The 26600-nt window shown below is 44.1% G+C and overlaps 1 protein-coding gene across 2 annotated transcripts in view; it reads right to left on the reverse strand.

Annotated features, from left to right (window-relative positions):
* Positions 1-15851: 15851 nt before the first annotated feature.
* The window catches only part of CLCN1 (chloride voltage-gated channel 1), a 302592-nt gene continuing 291843 nt past the window's right edge, over positions 15852-26600 (reverse strand). For both annotated transcript variants that reach the window (XM_082267331.1, XM_082267330.1), the window contains exons 21-23: positions 25303-25407; positions 19404-19490; positions 15852-17091 (exon numbers count right to left, since the gene is read on the reverse strand). In XM_082267331.1, the coding sequence (XP_082123457.1) occupies positions 16795-17091; positions 19404-19490; positions 25303-25407 (489 nt within the window). In that variant the 3' untranslated portion in view covers positions 15852-16794. The remainder of the gene's footprint in view (positions 17092-19403; positions 19491-25302; positions 25408-26600) is intronic.

Below are 26600 nucleotides of genomic sequence, written 5' to 3' on the forward strand. Positions count from 1 at the left end.
ATTAGAGGTAAGCGTGACATTATCACAAGCTTTAAACAAGAACATTTTTCTTTGAAGACGGACTCTCCACAGGCTCGTTTGTTTGCAAACTGACACGCCAAGTCCAGAATCTGTCTGTACGTGTAAACGTATCTCCAGCAATAACGCAGGAACCGGAGCCCAAGGCTAACCCACCTGATTGTTTTTCTTGTGACCTCCATATGTTTTCCAACTGTAAAAACAGTTGTATGCTATACTTTATGCTGAAGCCACGCTCATCTGGTTCTGAAGCATGGCGGATTAACCTGATTATTACATGGTTGCAGGGGGACCCCCACTCTTGGGCTTTTAGTCTCCCTGCAGATGACCCAGCCAGAGGATCAGTTGAAGCATATTTCAAGGTCCTAGGTTTACTCTATGATGATCCTGACCGTGCCCACTCAGCAGAAACTAACCATGAGCCATTACGTCAAGGTAAACTCCCCCTTGAACAATACTGTTCTGATTTCTGCCACTGGGCACCTGACTCATGGTGGAATGATCCAGCTCTAAGAAGCCAGCTCAGGTTGGGCTTATCAGACTCCATAAAGGACTCCTTAATACCCTACCCTGAACCAAAGTCATTGAATGAAGCCATGCTTGTAGCCATCCGTATAGACAGTCTTTTATGGGAAAGGCGTACAGTGAGGTTTGATTCTTTGTCCCCTAGTAGGCTGCTTCCTGCTTCTCCATCAGACCTTCCTGGGTCCTTTCAGCCTCTCCAGGAGGAGGGGCCCATGCAAATTGGCGCTTCTCATTTATTCTCTGGGGAAAAGGCTAGAAGAAGGGGCCTGCTTATACTGTGGCAACCTTCGCCACTTTGTTGCCAGCTGCCCTAATAAGTCAGGAAACACCAAGAGTCTAGTGTGGATGAGGTCTGCTTCTCTAGACTATACAGTGCCAGGTTCCCCCCAAGATAAACTATTTGTTCCTGCACAACTTAGTTCTGCCACATTTTCTCATCACCTCTTTGCTTTATTAGATTCTGGTGCCGCTACCAATTTCATTGATAGGGACCTAGCCCTTTGTCTACAGACTAATGTGCAGAAACACTATTCAGCCTTAGCTGTTGATAACTATCCTTTGTCCATGGACCTGGTCACCTTATGCACTGTACCCCATAGGGAGACAATCAGCTTCTACTTGATAACAGCGCCTGCCTTTCTACTTATCTTAGGTTATCCTTGGTTTAAACTTAAAAACCTGCACATAGATTGGGCTACAGGGGAGATTAGGCCCTGGTCCCAGAACTACATAGTTAGTGAGGTTGAAAAAAGACTCAAGTCCATCCAGTTCAACCAATGATGGGGGTGTGTATGTATGCTGTCAATAAGTACATCATATACCCCTTTATGTTGTGGTCATTAAGGTGCTCACCTAGTAGTTTTTGAAACTATAGATACTCCCTGCTAATTTTATTGAATGGACGTGTGTCTTTTAAAATTTCCTTTTGCTGAAAAGTTTGTTCCCCATGCCAGGGTCGCCAGTACGGTATTTGCACATTGATATCATATCCCCTCTCAAGAGTCTCCTCTCCAGAGAGAATAAGTTCAATGCTTGTAGTCTTTCCTCATAGCTGAAGTCCTCCAGTCCCTTTATTAGCTTTGTTGCCCTTCTCTGGACTCCCCATTTCTAGCACATCCTTCCTGAGGACTGGTGCCCAGAACTGGACGGCATACTCAAGATGTGGCTGGACCAGAGTCTTGTAGAGTGGGAGAATTATCGTTTTATCTCTGGAGTGAATTCCTTTTTTAATACATGCCAGTATTCTGTTGGCTTTGCTTGCAGCTGCTTGGCATTGCATGCCCTGTCGTCTACTAGGACCCCCGAGGTCTTTTTGCATCTTAGATTCCCCCAGAGGTTCTCCCTCTAGTGAGTAACTTGTGTTCATATTTTTGACACCCAAATGCATTAACTTATATTTTCCAACATTAAACCTCATTTGCCATGAAGTTGCCCACCCCATCATTTTGTTCAGGACTTCTTGTAAGGTTTCCACATCCTGCGTAGAAGTTATTGCCCTGATTAGCTAATTATCGTCCGCAAATACTGAGATTGAGCTGTTTATTCCATCCTCTAAATTGTTTATGAATAAATTAAACAGGATTGGTCCCAGGACAGACCATTGGGGGACCCCACTTTCCCCACCAGACCATTCTGAGTACTTGCCATTTATCACCACCCTTTGGACTCACCCCTGAAGCCAGTTTTCAATCCAGGTACTCACCCTATGGTCCATACCTACGTACCTTAGTTTGTACAGTAAGCGTTTGTGGGGAACTGTATCAAATGCCTTTGCAGAATCTAGATACATCACATCCACAGGCCTTCCTTTATCTAGATGGGAGCTCACTTTTTCATAGAAGGTTAATAGATTGGTCTGGCAAAAACGATTCTTCATGAATTCATGCTGATTACTACTAAAGATACCGTTTTCATTACTAAAATCTTGTATTTAGTCCCTTATCATCCCCTGCAATAGCTTGCAGACTCTATTGATGTTAGGCTAACCAGCCTGTAGTTCCAAGAGATATATCTCGCCCTTTTCTAAATATTGGTACCACGTTTGCTTTTTTCCAACCAGCTGGTACCATTCCTGTCAGTAGACTATCCATACAAATTAGAAAACAATGGTCTGGCTATCACCTGGCTGAGTTCCTTAAGGACCCTCGGGTGTGAGCCATCTGGTCATGGTGACTTATTTATGTTAAGTTTTTCAAGTCCATTTCTGAGTTTGTCTTCTGTTAACCATGAGGGTACTTCCTGTGACGTGTTATTAACATTACAGTCTAGGTTACTGTATCCCCCTGTTTTTTTTTTTTTGTGAAGACTTAGAAGAATTTAGTCATAACCTCTGCCTTCTCTCTGTCCTTTATAGCCAAATTCCCTTCATCATCCTTTATAGGGCCAATATTTTCTGGCCTCACTTTCTTACTATTTATATACTTAAAGAATTTCTTGTTTTTTTTTTACTCTATTCCGCTGTTCGTGTTCTATCTTAGACCTGCATTAAAACTGATGACCAGTTGCCCATTTGTAACTCTTTTGTGGCCAATACCAGTCACTTGCCTTTATTACAGTCCTATTCGGATCTTGATCATGATGCCATCTTTTTCAAGTCTGACTCTGATTTACCAAACCATTTGCCTTTATATGACTCTGCTGTAACAGAAGACACTGACAAGTTTATTGAATCCTTTACAGGCCACCTCTCCAAGCAATTGCCTCAATCTGAATCTTTTCCTCCTAGAGGCTGAACTTACCTGCTGTCTCGCAGCTTTGAGCCCTGTTTGGAAACTTCCTCCAAGTTTCACAATATCCTACCTCCAGCACAAGTAATAAGTGCCCTTTCCCCTGAAATTTTGGACTCTATTTTAAAGGCTCAGTCTAGTGTTTGCACAATCTACCCCTTGGAAAGCGGTTTGTTCCCCTCTACCTTAGGCTTAATGTGCTTTCAGAAGTACATGGGGCCAAGACAGTCAGGCACCCAGGGATTACTAAAATGTTTTCTTTGGTTTTTCGTGGGCTTTGGTGGGCCCCTCTCCATAAGGATTTCTGTTCCTATGTAAAAGCTTGCATAACCTGTGCTCGTTCCAAGTCCTCAAAAATCAAGCCCTCTGGATTACCCCTAGCTTTGCCTGTTCCTAAACGTCCCTGGACGCACATCCAGGCTTACTTGTCCTAAGGTTCTGCTGCCTCTACACCTGCCGATGCAGTACAAACTTGTTTAAGAAGTTCCATCCATCCTTTGGATAGACTGTCTCCTTTGGCCAGGTGGGGCCTTTCACCTTTTCTTCAAGCCATGCTCCATCCAGCCTGTGTTCCAGCTTGACTCCAGTGACGTGTTGCCTGCTAACCAACCTGACCTCACTGATTGCCCAGCCTAATTGTCCTATCCCATATGTCCAGCCTAATGGCCTTCTACCGGATGTCCAGCTTTTCTCTCATAGTATGGTGTCCAATGTCCAGCCTGCCTCTAAGGGCCCCGGGGCTCCTTCTCAGAGAGAGGGTAATGTTAGGAGCATCTAGTGCTCCTGCTGCATTACAGCTGCTGGTCTCATTCCAGCATCCTGGTATTGGCTGTGATGTATTTTCTCGGTCTGTCCACCTGAAAGGTGATTCATTTGGCCAGTCTCTGGGTGGAGACCAAACCTGATTTAAGCCAGCTAACCCTGCAGTCTCATGCTTGTGATATTGCATTTTTTATAGGTATTCCAAGCTCCCGGTTTGTCTGCGATGCGCTGCTAGATTGGATTCCCTCGTTGACAACCTCAGTTCGGATATCGACTACTCTCTAAATTCTGCCTGCTTTTTGACACCATATTTGACCCTGACTATTCTGAACCTTGCCTGCCTTGTACCTGGTCTGTCATTGAACCACTCTACTTTTCTGCCAACTGCAAGTATCGGTTTGCTGTGCTCAAGTCGCGCTTGCCCAAGCATGGTAACCAGGCACTAGAGCATTGTGTACATGTCCTAGGGGGCAACCGTGTACTGATAGGCCCACTTGGGAAAAGGGGGCTGCTATAGGTGAAGAACACAGAAACCAGCTATAGTGTCTGACCACCTGCGTTAGGGATAAGCATGACAGTATGCAATGTATGTGTGCATTCAAAGCTACTTCCATTGATCCCTAGTCACACAAGTATTTTGCTTCACAGCAGGGTAATGATGTGGAATACCCTGAAACCTTCTCAACAAGACTCCATACAGCATACAGTCCTCTTCAAAATGACAGGTGCACTTAAGTGGAGGAAAGTACATTTAGGTTATGCCAGTATAATCTGCAGAGCTTGGAAAAGAACATTTTACACAAGTCCCTTTCTCAAAGGAGCTTACAATCTAATGTTTCTATCAGAGTTATACCCTCAGGACAATTTGGTCAGAATCCAGTGAACCTACCACGTTTTGAAATTGTTGGTGAGAACACAAAGACAGAGCATAAAGATAAAATCCTTGATGGAAGCTGAAGCCAGGATCCCTGCGCTGCAAGCATAAAGGAGTTCTTATATACTTCTTTGGTAGGGCGCCTTATATCACACTGATCATCAGCGATATGTGTAGAGAGCTCTAATTAAACCCAGGTATCATCCATGAGAGTGATGAATAATGTAGGAGTACAGATAGCGAGGGCCGTACTAATATTAGCATACAGCAGAGACAATACGGCTTACAGGAGGGAAGAATGATTAATCCCAGATAATGAAAGTTCACAGAACAAGCAAGAGTCTGCTGACGGGATTCAGGAATAATGTGACGCAGGCTTTGCAGTCACCTGAATATTGCTTTTCAGTGCAGATACCAGGTCAGGACTGGAAATCTGGCAAAGTTGCACATTCTAATACCTTCGCCATTCTTTTTTTTCCCTAGTATTTTCAACCTTTTCATTCCCTTTTCCCTCCCACGTTTTTACTTTTTCCCCACTCTTCCACTTTCCCCTTTTTTTGTTTTTCCTCCCTTTTCCATTTTCCTGTTTTCCTTTTTTTCCTCCTGTTTTCATCTCATACTTTTCCCCAGCCCCCTTCCTTTGCTCTGTTTTTCCCGAATTGCCCTTCCTTCCTTCCTTCCTCCCCCCCCCCTTTCCCCTTCCTCTAATATGCCCCCCCCCCTTCCTTCCTACGCCTTTTCTCCTCCCTCCCTTTTTCCCTTTTCCTCCCTCTCTCTTCTTTTCGTGCATCCCCCCATCTTCTTCCCCTTCCCAAGCCTCCCTTCCTCGCCTTTCCTCTGTTTTAACCTACCCCCCCCCCCCCCAAACACCTTCCTTCTTTTCTCTTATGCTCATGACCGGTGCTTCCACTAGGCAAACTAGGCAGCCGCCTAGGGCGCATTGCCACCTAGGGGCGCAGCCATGAGTCGGCACTCTCTCTCCATCATGAATGATCCTTGTGAGCTGAGGGGAGGGGCGGCCGTGGGGGAGGAAGAAGGGGCAGTGGAAGATGCCAGGTGTCTTGGGCAGTGCGGAACTACCAGGCCCTGGCTTTCCACCACTGTTAGGGGGCCCAAAGAGGCAGGAAGTGAGTCCACCAGCGTGCTGCCTGAATGATAATCCTCTTCGGCTGGAGCTGAGCGGCCTTAACCCCGGGCAGGAAGTGACTCTCTGCACTAAGCTTATGGGCAACCATTCATTTCCCTGGGTCGGTATTGAGCAGGGAGTGGAGGAGAGCTGAACCTAAGCCAGAGCTCGGCACGGGAGGGCTGAACCTTTACTGGAGCAAAATCGACGAGGCACCAGAAGGGTCTGAGGAGGTTGGCGATTAAATAAGTGTGGAGCTCTCTGACTGCTGCTTTTCCCTCCACCAGGAGCCAGTTGGAGTTGTGGTGAGCACTGTGGTCTAGGAGAAGAGTGTCCTGGGAGAAGGAATCAGCAGGATCACAGTGAAGGAGGGCAGAGTGCGGGCCACTCTCTTCATACCACCCAGTGATTGTGCCCAGAACAGGGGATTGGGGTCCCTGGGTGTTAAATGGAGCATCCCTGGTATGAAAGGGAATCAGGGTCATCAGGTGTGCCATGGGGAATCGGAGTCACCAGGTGTGACATGGGGGATAGGGGTCACCTGGTGCAACAGGGGTTCGGGGTTACCAGGTGAGCCTTGAGGAATTGGGGTCCCTGGGTGTGCCATGCAGAAATGGGGTCCCCAGATGTGACACAGAGAAACATCAGGGTCCCCAGGTGTGACATGGAGGAACATCAGGGTCCCCAGGTGTGACATGGAGGAACATCAGGGTCTGACTTAGAGGAACATTGGGGTCACTGGGTATGACAGCATGACATGGAGGAACACGGGGTCCTTGGGTGTGACATGGAGGAACATTGGGGTCAGTGGGTATCACAGCATGACATGGAGGAATATTGGGGTACCAGGGTGTGACATGGAAAAACATCAGGGTCCCTGGGTGTGACATGGAGGGACATCAGGATCCCCGGGTGTGACATGGAGGAATATGGGGGTCACTAGGTATGTGTAAGATTCTGGTACCTCTGGTACCCTTATTTTCCATTTTCTGTTAATATGCGTCCCACCTTTCTAATTAGGTGGTACGCATACACCTTTAAGACGGATGACGTCATCGCCGAGCGCCGCAGAGCGGCTATTTCAACCGCCGGCGTTCTCTCTCACATTGTTCGTTCAACCTGCCTGTGTGTCCACATGCTTACAAGCTTGTCTCTCTGCCGGAACCTCCAGCTTCTTTCTTTTACTTGGAACAGACCGGAACCTCGCTACTGATCCCTGTATCTCGCTACTGGATAACTCCCTCACTACTGGACATTTCTACTACTAACCTTACTAAGTGATAAGTACCCCACAGGGGAATCCTCCATAACCTTACTTACACTATCTACCTCTGCACATTAAGGACTGTTACTATCTATGCATACTAATTCTATCATCTGCACTGTTACATAGATTGCTAGCTCTTGAGTCTGCTACCATCTATCCTTGCACTGGGTTAGTCTATCCTGTATTTGTCATCTGCTGTCCTTACCACCTGTTACCATACTCGATTACTAACCTATCTGCATTCTACCTAATACCATCTAATACTCTCCTGAACATTTCTATCAAGTGCTTACCATCTCTGTCACTGTTCACACCTGTCCCTTCAGCACATCATCTTCATACTATCATATACATCCTATCACTCCAGGAACATCTTATTGAGTGTGTATATCTGTATGCTGAAGCTGACAGGCCCACAGTGATGAGTCTGGAGAGTTGGATCTGGTTATTCAACACATCTCTACATGACTACTGAGTGGAGATTCTGCAGCTGCAAATCCAGCCTACTACAAAAACGCAGGAGCGTTACAGTATGAGAGCATAACATGGAGGAAGCATCAGATCAGGGTCACTGGGTATGACATAGAGGAGTTTTTAACCATTTCCCTTTTTTTTCTTTTTTTGAGGGGGGGGGGCGCAAGTAGCTAGTCTTGCCTAGGGCGTAAAATAGTCTAGCACTGACCCTGCTTATGCTTTACTCTCCTTCCTCTAACCCCCTTCTCTTCTATTTTTCCTCTTTTTTCCCCCTCCTTCCTTCTTCTATCCCCCACCCATTTTCCTTCCCTTACTTTTCTCTTTATCCTTTCCTTCCCTCTTGTTTTTACCCTTCCTTCCTTTTCTCCCTCCCTCCCCTTCCTTCTTCCCACTTACCTTCTCCCCTCCATTGTCTTCCACTTCCTTTCCTCCTTTTGCCTTCCCATTCCTTCTGTTTTTCCCCCATCTCCCCCTCCTTCCTTCTTTCTCCCATTCCTCTTCTTCCTCCCTCCCCTTCCATCTACACCCCTTCCCTCCCTTCCTCTGTTTTTCTCCACCCTCTCCCTTACTTCTTCCCCCCATTCCTTTTCTCCCTCCCCCCTTCCTCCTTACCTCCCTCCTCTCTTTTCCTTTGTTTTTCCTGTCTTCCTTCTTCTTTTTCTTCCCTTCCTCCTTCCCTTTCCTGTGCTTCCTTTCCTCTGTTTTTTTTCCCTTCCTTCCTCCACCCATTGCTCTTCTCCCTCCCTTCCCTTTCTTTTATTCCAGCTACACCCCTTCTTCCTTTCCCCCTTACCTTCCTCTTCTTTCTACCCCCCCCCCTCCTTCTTCCTCCCATTCCTCTCCTCTCTCTCATTTCTCCTTTCCATTTACCCCCCTTCCCTTTCCCCTCCCTTTCTTTCCTTCCTCCCCCCCCCCACCTTTCCTTCATCCTCCCTTCTTTCCTATGATTCCACTTTTTCCTCTGGTTTACCCCCAACCCCCCCTTCTCTGTTTTTGCCCCCCTTCCTTCTTCCCCCATTCTCTTTCCATGCTCTCCTTTCCTTTACCCTGTTTTCACTCTTTCTCCCCTCTTCCTTCCCCTTCTCTTCCAGCCCCCCTGAGTTCATACTTTGTAGAATCCCCTTTCACTGCATTTACAGCTGCAAGTCTTTTTGGGGATGTCTCTACCAGCTTTGCACATCTAGAGAGGGACATTTTTGCCCAGTCTCTAGATTTGCAAAATAGCCCAAGCTCTGTCAGATTGGATGGAGAGCGTCTGTGAACAGAAATTTTCAACTCTTGCCAGAGATTCTCAATTGGATTTAGGTCTGGACTTTGACCGAGCCATTCTAACACATGAATATGCTTTGATCTAAATCATTCCATTGTGGCTCTAGCTGTATGTTTCGGGTTGTTCTGCTGAAAGGTGAACCTCTGCCCCAGTCTCAAGTCTTTTGCAGACTCTAACAAGTTTTCTTGTAAGATTGCCCTGTATTTGACTCCATTCATTTTTCCATCAACTCTGACCAGATCCCTGTCCCTGCTGAAGAAAAACATCCCCTAAACATGATGCTGCCACCACCATGTTTCACGGTGTGTTCAGGGTGATGTGCAGTATTAGTTTTCCGCCAAACATAGCATTTTGCTTTTAAGCCACAAAGTTCAATTTTGGTCTCATCTGACCAGAGCACCTTCTTCCACATAATTGCTGTGTCCCCCACATGGCTTCTCACAAACTGCAAACAGGACTTCTTATGGCTTTCTTTCAACAATGGGTTTCTTCTTGTCACTCTTCCATAAAGGCCAGATTTGTGGCCTTTATTGAGTGCATGACTAATAGTTGTCCTATGGACAGATTCTCCCATCTGAGCTGTGGATCCCGGCAGCTCCTCCAGAGTTACCATGGGCATCTTGGCTGCTTCTCTGATTAGTTTAGGTGGACAGGCATGTCTTGGTAGGTTGGCAGTTGTGCCATACTCTTTCCATTTTCGGATGATGGATTGAACAGTGCTCAGATGTTCAAAGCTTGGGATATTTTTTTATAACCTAACCCTGCTTTAAAGCTTCTCCACAACTTCATCTCTGACCTGTCTGGTGTGTTCCTTGGCTTTCATGATGCTGTTTGTTCACTAGGGTTCTCTAACAAACCTCTGTGGGCTTCACAAAACAGCTGTATTTATACTGAGATTAAATTACCCACAGGTGGACTCTATTTAGTAATTAGGTGACTTCTGAAGGCAATTGGTACCACTAGATTTTAGTTAGGGGTATCAGAGTAAAGAGGGCTGAATACAAATGTACACCACACTTTTCAGATATTTATTTGTAAAAAAAAGTGTTTAAAACCATTTATCATTTTCATTCCACTTCCCAATTATGTGCCACTTTGTGTTGGTCTATCACATAAAATCCCAATAAAATACATGTACGTTTTTGTTTGTTTGTTTGCTTGTGGTTGTGGCACGGTAAAATCGCCGTTTGGCAAAAAAAAAGGCATTCAAGAGAACTATTGTAATCCCAATGCCCGGAAGCTGTTGCTCCACCATCTTCAGAAAAGCAATTAAGGAGGACAAGATATGGGGGCTGTTGAGCCCCAACCCTGTTTACTTCTAAAAGGAATCTTTTGTTTGATATTTCAAAAGTTCACACTTGCCCCGGTGTATTAGGATAAAGAACTTACACTCTCCTACTGGAGGCAACTATTGCTCAAAGACCCCCCCAGAACTACCCCAAAATTCCCATCCCTTCACTAGTGCACAAGAGCCTGGTGCACCTTCCAGCCCTGATCTATAAACACAGGGACCTCTATGGGGGTAAGAACGGAACATCCACTTTAAGGACACCTCCAGTGATATATAGGCATGAGCAAAAATTAGTTTTAATTTGGCAAAATTTCAGCACCAAGTAGAACATACCAAACAAAATTGTGCCACTTTGGCTAAATGTATTTGTAGGCAGGTGCAGCCTATTTTCTCCATTGTTGGTGGTGCTTGACCACAGCGGCGTTGCAGCTGGAGGGGAAGTCAAGAAGAACATGGTTCCTCTAATGCAGGGATATACAAACTGTGGCCCTCCAGCTGTTGCAAAACTACAAGTCCCATCATGCCTCTGGGTGTCATGCTTGTTGCTGTCAGAGTCTTGCTATGGGACTTGCAGTTCTGCAACAGCTGGAGGGCCACAGTTTGCATATCCCTGCTCTATGGATTCCTGGGTCACTGAGGTAGCTATCCGATTGGATGCTGCAGCTCCATGTGACTCTGGCAGCCATTTTGGGTCAGGCAGAGCCTATTTTAGACCCTGGCTCCCAGGCTTGTTGTGCATTTCAGGTGTGGGTAGTGTAGGGACAGGTCATCTGTCAGACAGAGACAGTGATTAACAGCAGGTAGAGATTCCAGATAAATAGGGTAAGGATAGGAAGACGCTATCCCTCCTGGGAACCTTCCCATTTGGGCACAGACCGGCCAGGGCACATTCTGCCCCTCAAAACAGATGATGTCAGCATGCTTGAGGCCTGCTCTGCTACACATTGCATCCTGTGAGTGGTTCTGGTTGGGTGTCATCCCGCTGGGCTTATTGTGAATGATTGAATTTCAACCTTAATACAAATTCTGTTCCTGCAGCTGGACTGTGTGTATTTACTTCCGCCACACCACGCTGCACCGTCCCACACACTGGACTTTTCAAAAGGCTTAGAGTAAAATACAACATGATATATTCTTTTATTTGAGGTTTTCTGATTTCTTTTAAGTTGCAGTAAGACACAGGCCGTATAAAGTCTATGAATCAGATGATTTCACAAAGTCAACAAGTGCATGATTCTAAAAGAGTTCAGATCTTAGTAGAAAAAAAATAAAAATAAGACTATATAGAGGATCGAAAGACATCAACATAGACTTGCGGGGCTATGCAGCAACAGCAGCCTAAAACGGGACCCATACCATCATTGAAACATTGAGCATGATACTGAGATCCACAGACAGGACCACCATGATGAATTCACTCTTCTCCTGTAATTCGGAGAGTTCACGTAACGCATAAGTGCAGCGGCAAAGAGGTTGGACTTTAACAGCAATATTTCTCCATGGCAGTGTTGCCAACTGTCAGCATTTTTACTGGCAGCCAGGAAAATAAACAGGCACTTTTCCCCTGCCAGTAAATGCCAGTAACAGGAAAAGATTGCCAGTAAAAAAACATGGCTGCGACACTCGGCTCAGAATTGTGTAGTCCGGAGCCGGCTGAGACCATCCGAGTGGCTGCTACAGTGTGTTCGGGTAGCACCAGCGGGTCTGGCGGAGGCGGTTCCTGAGCGTGTGTTGTTTGAGGTCATGGTGCAAGTGAGCTGCCAGAGCCGCCAGAGCCTCGCGTACGGAACAGGAGCAAGGCAAGCCAGGAGCGAGATTGTCAGTGCTGTTTGGGACTGGAATGGACTGAAGGGACCAACTGGCGTGGAGTGAGACTGCCATGGGGACTCAGGAGGTGACGTGTCCTTCAGGTGTCCTCATCATCTGTGCTGCTGCACACTGCTGTGAGAGTCAATTTCATGTGTGTGTGTCGCCCATTCTAATTTCTTGCCCTCCTGAGTCCTGTACCTCAGATACTTACTTACTGTATTGAAAATAAAAAATAATAAAATAAGAAATATGTTTTTTGCCTTAATATTTACCTTAAATCACATTGCTGGTTGCATACTGTACTTGTTTGCAGCCTAAATACTGAAAATTGCACTTAAAACTGTAATTTTGTAACTTTTGAAAATGCCAGTAAAAACTTGGCTGTGTCAGTAAATTTTGAGTGTCGTGTCAGTAAATTTCAATCTGGTAAGTTGGCAACACTGGTCCGTGGGCAGGCGAGGTTCCTATGTTGAGGGCGTTCACTGTGCTATCCCAGCACAGAGACCAAGTTGTCAGTCAGCTCCAAAACCCTAGTGATAAATGGGAGCTGGCAGGTCCGGTTCCTGATCATGTGACCACATGATTGGGCAGACCTTCACCCCCCCCCCCCCCCTTCCTGGGCTTAACCACTTCTGGACCGGAAGGATTTGCCCCCTAAATGACCTGGCCATTTTTTGAGATTCGGCACTGCGTTACTTTAACGGACAATTGCACAGTCGTGCGACGCTGTACCCAAATAAAATTTATGTAATTTTCCCCACAAATAGAGCTTTATTTTGGTGGTATTTGTTTACCTGTGCAATTTTTCTTTTTTGCGCTATAAACAAAAAAAGAGCGATAATTCTGAAAAAAAAAAAAAGCAATAATTTTTACTTTCTGCTTTATAACATTCCCAATAAAAAAAAAATTAAAAATCTAATTTTTCCATCATTTTAGGTCAATTTGTATTCTGCTACTTATTTTTGCTTAAAAAAATCCCAATAAGTGTATACTGATTGGTTTGTGCAAAAGTTATTGCGTCCATAAACTAGGGGAAAGATTTATTTAATTTTTATTTATTTAATTTTTTTTACTAGTAATGGCGGCGATCAGAGATTTTTAGCGGGACTGCGACATTGCGGCGGACAGATCAGACACCTTACTGACATTCTTGACACTTTTGGGGAGACCAGTGACATTACTACAGTAATCAGTGCTAAAAAAATATGTACTGTCACTGTAGTAATGACACTGGCAGGGAAGGGGTTAACACCAAGGGCGATCAAAGGTTTAAATGTGTCCCTAGGGGGTGCTTTCTAACTGTGGGGGGGGGCTTTCTGCATGAACACAGAGATCTGTGTTCCTAAATAAGAGGAACACGGGATTCCGGTGTTTATGACTGACAGAACAGTGGTCTGCCGTGTTTACAATGACAGACCACTGTTCTGTCTCCACGGGGAGCGATCGCGGGTGCCCGGCGGCAATCGTAGCTGCCGGACCCATTGATTAGCTTCCCCTGTGGCGAATGGGTGCGTGCACGCCTCCACTGGCGGTCTACAGGTACGTCGTTTCACGGGACAGAGCCGACCTGCCACGGTAAAACTATGGCGGCTGGTGGGCAATCGGTTAAACAAGGTAGTGAGAAGGCAAGAACCATTTAAAGAGCCCACTGGCTCAGGTTAGGCTGCTCACAACAGGCAAGGCTACTCTACTGTGGGTACTCCAGCAGGTTACCAGGAAAAGACATATATATATATATATATATATGCAAGTCCAAATCCATTTATTAATATTGTGTCGAAAGGCAGCCAACACGTTTCAGGGGTCAAGGGAACTTCCCCTTCATCAGGGCTACAATAAATCATATATAATGTAAAAATAATTGCAAATGATAAAATCATGAGCTTAACAATCGTAAAACATCATGTGACTATGTAAGTATGTATGTAACTATGTAACTATGTGCTTACATTTTATGTTTTATTGTATTGTGTTTTATTGTAGCCCTGATGAAAGGGGAGTTCCACTGACCCCCGAAACACGTTGGCTGTCTTTTAACACAACATCAATTAATTAATTTGGACTCCTATGTTTTGGTCTGGCACTCCTTCCAAATACTGTATGCATATCCCAGGCTATAGGACTGTGTGTTTCTATTGGTGCACACAATGTAGGGATACTCAACTCTAGTCCCTGCATGCAAGGGTGGCTCCATAGGATGCTGCAAGAGAAAGGTGCCACCCTGAAACAGGAAACCTTCGACAGCAGTAATGGCACTAGCTTACACAGAACATAGGAAAAAATTAAAAGATAAAGAAGCTGCATACTCAGTCGGTGATTCAATCAGTGTGTAAAAAACTGAAATTTTATTATCACTTTAAGACTTGAAGGTGTATTGAATAAGGCACTGAGAAGATTTCATGCAATGTGCAATGACTAGTGGTAAACATTCAACTTCCACTTTATTGTAGTGCACTGATTCTTTAGTACAGGTTACTGCACTTTGTGTATTTAAAAGTAAAATCCCGGGTATGGATATTTTTTACTAACTTCTTGTCCTGGCGACACCAAAATAAGAAACAAGAGCGAGAGTTAAGAGTTAAAAATATCTCTTTGAAAAGAGGTAGCCTGGAAGAGTATATATGAGGGGGAGAGCACCACAAGTCTAGAGCACATTCAAAGTTTATTTAGGTAAGAAGAACAGGCCAACGTGTTTCGGCTGCTCAAAAAAAACATTCATCAGGTCTGAAAGAACAATATAACATACCTTATCATAAATCAGGCAATATAAAACAATGGCAAAAAGCCTACAGAATCAATGAATACATATGCATGTAGAATATCTATATCTATATATATATATATATATATATATATATATATATATATATATATATCTACATAGATAGATAGATAGATAGATAGATAGATAGATAGATAGATAGATAGATAGATAGATAGATAGATAGATAGATAGATAGATAGATAGATAGATAGATAGATAGATAGATAGATAGGATAGATACAAAGTATATATATATATATATATATATACATACATATTGTTTCTATGACTGATACTTTGTTCCTGTAGGCTTTTAGTAATTGTTTTATATCTCCTAAAGCAGGGGGGTCAAACTCAATTTAATCACGGGCCGCATCAGCATTATGATCGCCCTCAAAGGGCCGGTTATATCTGTAACATTAGATGTCCAGAGCACCCCACGCCCCCTTACACCTCTACAGAAGATGTCATGATGGTGGGGGGGGGGGGGGCGGTTCTTAAGTCAAGAGTCACCCACCCTTCCTTACATCACAATACACCCCCTTACCCGGTGCTGCTGTCAGGAAGAAGTGCAGGGTCTGGAAGAGAACCAGAGGAGGGCTGGAGTCAGCTTCCAGAGTCTGCTGAATGCTGAGACCTGGGGAAGCAAAAGGCAAGGTGGTGCAGGATCCATAGGAGGTGTTCTGCCCTCCTTTCTGCTGCAGAATTTTGAGAAGGGGGGGGGGGACAAAGATAAGCCTTTCTGCAGCTGCAGAGGCGAGTGCAGGATCTGGCAAAGGAGTTTTGTCCTCTCTGCTCCCGACTACAAGGAAAAGGTGGGGGCAGAGACAGGGGGGTGCTGCAGCTGCAGGAGAGGTGCGAGGGCCACATGAAATGGCCTGGGGGGGGGGGGGGCGCATCCGGCCCGTGGGCCTTGTGTTTGACACCTGTGTCCTAAAGTATTATAAGGTATGTTGCCTTGTTTAACCACCTTTGATGAAGAGGGATTTTGTAGCCCCTGAAACACGTTGGTTATTTCTTCCTAACCCTTGTTGTGAGAAATAAACGTTTACTGGACCTTCTCTAGATTTGTGGGGCTTTCACCTATGTAAATGTTCTTCAGAGAGCTGAAGGGATCCCCAGGAACATCCTGGCCACCTTCAAAAAGTTGGATTTATAGCTGGACTTTACTTTGGGTCCAGCACCCTATCAACTTGTTTTGAGCAGCTTATGTGTATGTATATTAGAAAAAATTGGAATCGCATCCCACTGATTAATGAATAAGAACTATCAAACCAACACACCCTGACCATTCCTCTTGAATAAGTGAACAACAACCTTTCCTTCCGAATTAACTGAGCTTTCCAAGAAAAATCGAATAAGGCCGGGTTTTGTGTCACCTAAACATTCATCGGCAAAGTTCCAAGAAAGAAAAAAATTTCCAGTGGCATTGACTGACAAGTGACCATCTAGAGCTGAGGACCATTCTCTGGTGCCATGCTTCTCTCCGGCATCACGGGACTGGTAGAGGTATGTAGCTTGGGAACCAGATATTTCGGCTGGGAATGCAGAGCTTTGGCTATTTAGCAGCCTTTGAGGTTGTTGCTTGGTACAAATTTTCAAAGCAGATGTAGATATTGGTGCCAAAGGGACCATCAAGCCTTAAGGTTTGTATGAAGCTCTTCCTAAGCAGTTTCCATAAACATTGGCACGTACTTAATGTAAGTATGTAAAGCGTTTCTGAGGCCTTTCCAAAGGACCCTTTTTTAAAAAAAAAATTTGTCACAGAAAGCATCTAGCGTTCAAAACCTTTGTCATATCTTCTGCTTCCCAAAACACATGATAGCCATGCTACCCCTGAAGAAGATCACAGATGGGATACCCTGCCCCATGGAATTATGGGTCTGGACTACAGTGGCGCCTCATCGTCACTGTGTTCTGCAGACACCTGGAAGTCCCTTAGGATCTGAGACACGTTTTCTGATCCTTGACCGGACAGATCGTCCAACTCAGAGTCGGGGGTCACTTCAGGGGCTGCCGAGGTTAGTGCATCATCAGGGAGCATGGAAGGGTCAGGAGAAGGTGGCTTCGGAACAGCTCTGAGGGATTTTCTATGGGACATGGAGCGGCTGGCATCCCTGAAGCTGGCAAATGGGGGTCGTAGTCTGACTCCGGACTGCGCAGTACCTTCTATGGCTTTTTGTAACTAATAAAGAGAAGATATAAAATTAAATACTTTTATAATTATAATTATTCGATTTTTTTGTTTATTTTTTTTTAATATTATTTTTATTATTATTTAAATGATTATTAGGTTTATGTATTTATTTTGTAAATGTTCTCTTTAGTCTTATTATTATTAGAGTTATTTATTTATTTATTCCAGTAAATGTTTTCTTTATTGTTATTATTATTATTATTATTATGAAATGTATGCTTTAGTGCCGGTTCACACTAGGGCGACCTGTGAGGCGACCTGGTCGCCTCACAGGTCGCCTCCCATAGGGAAGCTGCGGACCCATTCTAACAGGAGCGACACAAGTCGCTCCGACCTAGAAAAAGGGTCCGGAGCTTCTTTGGGGCGACCCGGAGGCGACCGCCATAGACTTCAATGTTATGAAGTCCGTGGCGGCCGCTCCGAGGTCACGGTGCGAAGTAGCGCGACGTCGCTGCAGTGTGAACCGGCGCTTAGATTTATGTACAGTATTTGTTTTATAAATGTTCTACTTAGTATTATAATTATTATTTTTATTATATTTGGTTATTTTGTAAATGCTCTCTTTTTTGCAATTATTATTATTATTATATGTATTTATTTTTTAAAAAGGTTATTTTTAATATTATTTTCATAATTTACATTGGAAGTATATTTACCTAGAAAAACGATGACATATATACTATATTGTCAAAAGTATTGGGACACCTGCCTTTACACACACATGAACTTTAATGGCATCCCAGTCTTAGTCTGTAGGGTTCAATATTCAGTTGGCCCACCCTTTGCAGCTATAACAGCTTCAACTCTTCTGGGAAGGCTGTCCACAAGGTTTAGGAGTGTGTCTATGGGAATGTTTGACCATTCTTCCAGAAGTGCATTTGTGAGGTCAGGCACTAATGTTGGACAAGAAGGCTTGGCTCGCAATCTGCGCTCTAATTCATCCCAAAGGTGTTCTATTGAGTTTAGATCAGGACTCTGTGCAGGACAGTCAAGTTCCTCCACCCCAAACTCACTCATCTATATCTTCATGGACCTTGCTTTGTGCACTGGTCTAAATCATTTGGTGGAGGGGAGATTATGGTGTGGGGTTGTTTTTCAGGGGATGGGCTTGGCCCCTTAGTTCCAGTGAAGAGAACTCTAAAGGAGTCCGCATACCAAGATATTTTTGGAAATTTCATGTCCCCAACTTTGTGAGAACAGTTTGGGGATGGCCCCTTCCTTTTTCAACATGACTGCACACCAGTGCACAAAGCAAGCTCCATAAAGACATGGATGAGTGAGTTTGGGGTGGAGGAACTTGACTGGCCTGCACAGAGTCCTGACCTCAACCCGTTAGAACACATTGGGCCAGACCTTCTCGTCCCACATCAGTACCTGACCTCACAAATGTGCTTCTGGAAGAATGGTCAAACACTCCCATAGACACACTCCTAAACCTTGTGGACAGCCTTCCCAGAAGAGTTGAAGCTGGTATAGCTGCAAAGGGTGGGCCAACTCAATATTGAACCCTACGGACTAAGAGTGGGATTAAAATGTATGTGTGTGTAAAGGCAGGTGTCCCAATACTTTTGACAATATATATATGTATGAGTGTGTGTGTGTATATATATATACTGTATCATTATTATTATACTGCATGTATTTATATTTGCAAATGTTCTTTTTATTATTTTATTTATTTTTTATTTTTTTCAAATGTTCTCTGTATTTTATTATTATGATTGCTATTAGAAAATGTGTTTAGTTTTTTTTGTTTTTTTTTTTTGTAAATGTTCTCTTCTTTATTACTATTAGTAGACGTATTTATTTTTGCAACTGTTCTTTTTTTTTTTTAGGTTTATTTGTTGAAAATATTCTTTTATTATATTTTTTTTATCTATTTTGTAAATTATATTTTCATTATTAATAATATGACAAGAACAAACATTTTTTGTTGTTTTCTTTAGGACAGGCAGTTCAAGTGAGGGGAATTCTCCCCAAAGCTGACAGGTTTTCATTTCCCTCAACTCTATCCGAAACTAAAAATAAAAAAAATTAACAAAAAATGTTTTTTTTTTGTTAATAAATTTTATCATTTGAATATAGGTCCACTTTAAAGACAAAGGAAGGATCCTGATTGGTTGCTTTGGTTAACCGCACTTTCTCACTTGTCTTATGGAATAAGACTAATATGCTTCAATTGTTGTTTGTATGGTATAAATGAGTCTCTATTAATGTATGTCTATGTATACGGTTTTTATGTCTCATTTATCTTTTCTGTGGTCTCATTTTTAGTGTTACTTATTGAAGCCTTTACATACCTCCTTTAGAGCGATGACTCCTCTGAGCTTCCCTCCGCTGGTGATATAAGCCTGGCTCAGGCCGAGCAGTGAAAATAGAGTATGCGTCTGCAGGGAGGAAAGAATGGACATGAGACCTCATGGAGAACCCTTCACAATAAGAACATATAGTTACATAGTTAGCTTTAAGGGGAACTCTACTTTCAAAGGAAATTTTTTTTTTTGCAAAAAAAAAAATTAATATAGCATATACACTGATCAGCCATAACATGATGATCACCACTGACAGGTAAAGTAAATAACATTACATAGTTACATAGTAGATGAGGTTGAATAAAGACAATAGTCCATCCAGTTCAACCTGTGTAGGTGTGTGTGGCTGTAATCATTTCACATAGCCCTGAATGTTCTGATCCTTGAGATGTACGTCTAAGAGTCTTTTGAAAGCCACCATACTTCCCGCAGAAACCACCTCTTGTGGTAGAGAATTCCACAATCTTGTATCCCTCACAGTAAAGAACCCCCCACGTTGCCTGAGGTTAAAACGCTTCTCCTCTAATCGCATTGTATGCCCCCGAGTCCTCATGCAATCCTTTGGACTGAACAGCTTTTTTTCTAAGCTGAGATCCCCATTGAGATATTTGTAAATTGCTATCATGTCCCCCCTCAGGCGTCTCTTCTCCAGGGAGAATAAATCAAGCGATTGCAGACGCTCTTCATAATTAAGGTCCTCCAATCCCCTAATTAGTTTAGTTGCCCTTCTCTGGACTCTCTCCAGCTCCAACACATCCCTCCTGAGGACTGGCGACCAGAACTGGACAGAATACTCCAGATGCGGTCGGACCAGAGTTTTATAAAGTGGAAGGATTATAGTTTTATCTCTGGAATACATCCCATTGATTATTCTATTACAATTGCATCTGAAAGTTAGTTGGATATATTAGGCAGCAATTGAACATTTTGTCCCTGAAGTTGTTGTGTTGAAAGCAGAAAAAAAATGGGAAAGCGCAAAGATTTAAGCGACTTTGATGAGTGCCACATTGTAATTATTATTATACAGGATTTATATAGCGCCAACAGTTTGCGCAGCGCTTTACAATGTGAGGGAAGACAATACAGTTACAGTACAATTCAATACACGAGGAATCAGAGGGCCCTGCTTGTTAGAGCTTACAATCTAGAAGGGAGGGTCAAGTGAAACAAAAGGCAGCAGCCGAGGGGGATGGGCAGATGGATAAAATGGAGGTAGAGTTGTTAGGTGTGGGTAGGATAGGCTTCTCTGAAAAGGAGGGTTTTCAGAGATCGCCTAAAAGCTAATAGAGTAGGAGATAATCGGACAGATAAGGGTAAGGAGTTCCACAGGATTGGAGAGGCTCTGGTAAAGTCCCGGTAATGGCTGGGTCACTGGGTCAGAGCAACTCCAAAACTGCAGCTCTTGTGAGATGTCTCCACATCTTGGTCAGGACCGATCAAAAAGTGGTCCACAGAGGGAGAACTGGCAAATCCAACACAAATTCATGGGCAGGCAAGACTCTTCGATGCACGTGGGGAGCGAAGGCTGGCCTGTGTGGTTTGATCCAATACAAGAGCTACTGGAGCTCAAATTGCTGAAAAAGTTAATGTTGGTTCTGATAGAAAGGTGTCAAAACACAAAGAGCATCGCAGTTTGTTGTTTATATGGGGGGCCATGCAGACCCGTGTCCACAGCCAAAAGTGCCTACAATGGGCATGTGAACTGGACCACAGAGCAATGGAAGAAGGTGGCCTGGTCTAATGAATTTAAGAATGGTTTGAGGAACATAACAATGAGTTTAAGGGGTTGACTTGGCCTCTAAATTCTGCAGATCTCAATTTAATCAAGCATCTGTGGAATGAGCTAAAAAAAAAAAAACAAGTTCGATCCATGGAAGCCCCACCTCACAACTTCTAGGATCTGCCACTGGTGACTTGGTGCCAGATACTACAGCATACCTTCAGAGGTCTAGTGGAATCTTTGCCTTGATGGGTTATGGCGGGTGGACACAATGTGATGGTTGATTGGTCAAACAAGTGAATAACATTGATTATCTAATTACAATGGCATCTGAAAGTGGGTGGAATATATTAGGCAACAAGTAAAGATGTTGGCCCTGAAGTTGAAAGTAGGAAAAAATGGGCATGACAATTTGTTGTGTATGGGGCTGCATAGTCCACAGCCAAAAGTGCCTATAATGGACATGTGACCATCAGAACTAGAGCACAGAGCAATGGAAGAAGGTGGCCTGACCATCAGAACTAGAGCACAGAGCAAAGGAAGAAGGTGGCCTGACCATCAGAACTAGAGCACAGAGCAAAGGAAGAAGGTGGCCTGACCATCAGAACTAGAGCACAGAGCAAAGGAAGAAGGTGGCCTGACCATCAGAACTAGAGCATAGAGCAATGGAAGAAGGTGGCCTGACCATCAGAACTAGAGCACAGAGCAATGGAAGAAGGTGGCCTGACCATCAGAACTAGAGCATAGAGCAATGGAAGAAGGTGGCCTGACCATCAGAACTAGAGCACAGAGCAAAGGAAGAAGGTGGCCTGACCATCAGAACTAGAACACAGAGCAATGGAAGAAGGTGGCCTGACCATCAGAACTAGAGCACAGAGCATTGGAAGAAGGTGGCCTGACCATCAGAACTAGAGCACAGAGCAATGGAAGAAGGTGGCCTGACCATCAGAACTAGAGCACAGAGCAATGGAAGAAGGTGGCCTGACTATCAGAACTAGAGCACAGAGCAATGGAAGAAGGTGGCCTGACCATCAGAACTAGAGCACAGAGCAATGGAAGAAGGTGGCCTGACTATCAGAACTAGAGCACAGAGCAAAGGAAGAAGGTGGCCTGACCATCAGAACTAGAGCACAGAGCAAAGGAAGAAGGTGGCCTGACCATCAGAACTAGAGCACAGAGCAATGGAAGAAGGTGGCCTGACCATCAGAACTAGAGCACAGAGCAATGGAAGAAGGTGGCCTGACTATCAGAACTAGAGCACAGAGCAATGGAAGAAGGTGGCCTGACCATCAGAACTAGAGCACAGAGCAATGGAAGAAGGTGGCCTGACCATCAGAACTAGAGCACAGAGCAATGGAAGAAGGTGGCCTGACCATCAGAACTAGAGCACAGAGCAATGGAAGAAGGTGGCCTGACCATCAGAACTAGAGCACAGAGCAATGGAAGAAGGTGGCCTGACCATCAGAACTAGAGCACAGAGCAATGGAAGAAGGTGGCCTGACCATCAGAACTAGAGCACAGAGCAATGGAAGAAGGTGGCCTGACTATCAGAACTAGAGCACAGAGCAATGGAAGAAGGTGGCCTGACCATCAGAACTAGAGCACAGAGCAATGGAAGAAGGTGGCCTGACTATCAGAACTAGAGCACAGAGCAAAGGAAGAAGGTGGCCTGACCATCAGAACTAGAGCACAGAGCAAAGGAAGAAGGTGGCCTGACCATCAGAACTAGAGCACAGAGCAATGGAAGAAGGTGGCCTGACCATCAGAACTAGAGCACAGAGCAATGGAAGAAGGTGGCCTGACTATCAGAACTAGAGCACAGAGCAATGGAAGAAGGTGGCCTGACCATCAGAACTAGAGCACAGAGCAATGGAAGAAGGTGGCCTGACCATCAGAACTAGAGCACAGAGCAATGGAAGAAGGTGGCCTGACCATCAGAACTAGAGCACAGAGCAATGGAAGAAGGTGGCCTGACCATCAGAACTAGAGCACAGAGCAATGGAAGAAGGTGGCCTGACCATCAGAACTAGAGCACAGAGCAATGGAAGAAGGTGGCCTGACTATCAGAACTAGAACACGGAGCAATGGAAGAGGGTGGCCTGGTCCGATGATGTGGATGGCTGAGTGCATCACTTCCCTGGGGAGGACATGGCACCAGGTTGCAGAATTGGAAGAAGGCAAGCCGGAGGAGGCAGTGTGATGCTTTGGGCAATATTCTTCTGGGAATCCTTGGATCCTGCCATTCATGTGGATGTTACTTTGACACGTACCACCTACCTAAACATTGTTGCTGATCAAGTACACCCTTCATGGAAACTGTATTCCCTGATGGCAGTGGCCTCTTCCAGCCACACTGCAAAAATGGTTCAAGAATGGCTGGCCTGTGTGGTCTTATCCAATACAAGAGGTACTGGAGCTCACATTGCTGAAAAAAATTAATGTTGGTTCTGATAGAAAGGTGTCAGAACACACAGAGCATCGCAGTTTGTGGTGTATGGGGCTTTTTAGCCACAGACCGGTAAGGGTATCCATGCTGACCCGAATCCACAGCCAACAGCACCTACAATGGGCATGTGAGCCTCATAACTGGACCACGGAGCAATGGAAGAAGGTGGGCTGGTCTGACAAATTAAAGAATGGTTTGAGGAACATAACATTGATTATGAAATGTTGACTTGGCCTCCATATTCTTCAGATCTCAATCCATCAAGCATCTGTAAAATGTGTTTAAAAAACAAGTCCAATCCATGGAAGTCCCACATCGCAACTTCCAGGACTTAAAGGATCTGCTAGTGATGGCTTGGTGCCAGATACCACAGCATACCTTCAGAGGTGTAGTGGAGCCCAACCCCTCGAAGAGTTAGGGTTTGATAAAGCGGCAAAAGTGTCTGTTTTGATGGCAAAAGGTGGCTGGACACAAAGTTATGGCTGATCTGTGTACAATGGCTACATACAATATGCCATATTGTTATTTAATTTTATAAAAATTATCTTTTCTTTTCAATCTGCATTCACAGTTTTTTTTTTCTATAAAATTCAATGCAATATGGCAACCTGGGGGTCTTCTGTACACTGCTGGTGTACAGAACGTCTTCAAAAATGTCATTTCCTGATTGACAAACGATACAAGTCAGGTTTTAGGCATCCTCTGCAACAAAAATGTCATTTTTGGTGAGCTACTCCCTAAGGGATAATCACTTCTAAAGGGATGAAGACACTGCAACTTTTTGTCAGAACACTGAGAGTGCACCAGGTGAATATAATCAATCAGTCACTCCTATTCAGAATCACTCTGCATTGGACATGATCTTAAAGTGAAGTTCCACCCAAAAGTGGAACTTCTGCTCATCTACTTCCTCCCCCCCTTTGGTGCCACATTTGGCAGCTTTCAGGGAGGAGGGGGGAACAGGTACCAGTTTTTGACAGGTACCCTTTCCCACTTCTGGGATACTCACCCTCCCCCCTTTTCTTACCTGCCAGGCTGTATGCTCGGATAAGGGTCTGGTATGGATTTTAGGGGGACCCCACACTTTTTTTTTAATACATTTTAGCCTGGGGTTCCACTTAAAATCCATACCAGACCTGAAGAGCCTAGTATGGACTGGGGGGGGGGGGGGGATCCTACTCCATTTTTTTCACTTTTTTTATCTATATTGCCGCGTGTCTGCAATACATTACAGCCACAAGCAAGTTTAAATTACATTTTTTTCCTTTAGAAATGTCAGTATTGCTGCAGCAGGCTCTATACATCATACAGATGTGCCACTTTACAGGCACATTAAGGGGACCCCCCCAGGCACGCTATTTAAAGGGATTTTTCATTTTTATTCTTTCACTTTAAGCATCATTAAAATCTTTGCTCCTTTAAAAACTAAAAAAAAATGTTTGCATAGATACATATCCCCCAGGGCAGTACCCGGGTCCCCATACACTTTTTATGTTAATAACTTGCATATAAGCCTTTAAAATGAGGACTTTAGATTTTTCATGTTCGTGTCCCATAGACTTTAGTAGAGTTCAAATGTTCACTAGAACTTTTTCCCTGTTTCAGATGTTCCGGTGCGAACCGAACAGGGGGGTGATCGGCCCATCCCTAATGGCTGCATACAAAATAGCCACCATCCTGTCTCTCCCAGCATCCTGTAAGGTCAGGGCCGTGTGACGCACCTTATGAAGGGAAGTCCTCTCCACCAGCTGGAACGGCGACGGGTCTATTAAACAGCTGTCAAACGAAGCGGTCTTACTGAGCTCCTGCTGTTCCCAAACTGCAATCTAAAAATATGGCATTTTTAGTCAAATAATATCCTGCAGTGGTTCCTGCTTCCCATTCATTTATTTGTTTTGTAGGCAGCTAAAGTGAATCTATAGTATTTGTACATGAATATGTTATCTGTTTGCATCAAAATGTCCAATTTTGCATTCCCAAAATGTTTCAAAACCCATATAGTACTAAAAGGTAAAAAAAAACAAACAAAAAAAACATACATATACTATATTTCACAGTGAAAGATTGAATCATATGTTGGGCCTGCAACAATGTTACCGTTAGGCATTTCACTTTCTTTTAGTCCCCGTTCACACTAAGGCGACCTGTGAGGCGACCTGGTCGCCTCACAGGTCGCCGTAGGTCGCCTTCCATAGGGAAGCTGCGGACCCGTTCTAATAGGAGCGACACAAGTCGCTCCAACTTAGAAAAAGGGTCCGGAGCTTCTTTGGGACGACCTGGAGGCGAACGTCATAGACTTCAATGTTATGAAGTCCGTGCCGGCCGCTCCGAGGTCGCCCCGGGAAGTAGCGTCGCTTGTATGTGAACGGGGCCTTAGGCCCTGTTCACACCTAAGCATTCTTCAGCTCGTAAAACGCTCATCTCTGAAGTCTCAAAACGCCCAACAAGCAAAATCCCATTAATTTCAATGCCCCCTGTTCACATATGAGCGTTTTGTCCCCTGAAACAAAAAGCCTGAGGCTGCATTCACATGTCAGCGTATGATCGCGGGCAGAACCTTTTTTTCCCACAAACAGAGCTTTCTTTTGGTGGTATTTGATCCCCTGTGCGATTTTTACTTTTTGCGCTATAAAACAAAAAAAAGTGACAATATTGAAAAAATAACAATATTTTTCACATTTTTTTATATGAAATTCTCAAAAAAAAAATGTAAAAATCTAAATTTTTTAACATTTTAGGCCAATTTGTTTGTTTTTGGTAAAAAAAAAATCGCAATAAGCGGATTTTGATTGGTTTGCGCAAAAGTTATTGCGTTTGCTCAATACGGGAAAGATTTATGTCATTTATATTGTTTTTTTTTTTAACTAGTAATGGCGGCGATCTGCGATTTTTTTTTGTGGGACTGCGACATTGTGGTGGACAGATCGGACCCCTGACTGACATTTTTGACACTTTGGGGGTACCAGTGACATTACTACAGTAATCAGTGCTATACATATGCACTGTTACTGTAAAAATG

The sequence above is a fragment of the Pelophylax lessonae genome (assembly GCF_965119305.1).
Source record: "Pelophylax lessonae genome assembly, chromosome: 9".
Taxonomy (NCBI): Eukaryota; Metazoa; Chordata; class Amphibia; order Anura; family Ranidae; genus Pelophylax; species Pelophylax lessonae.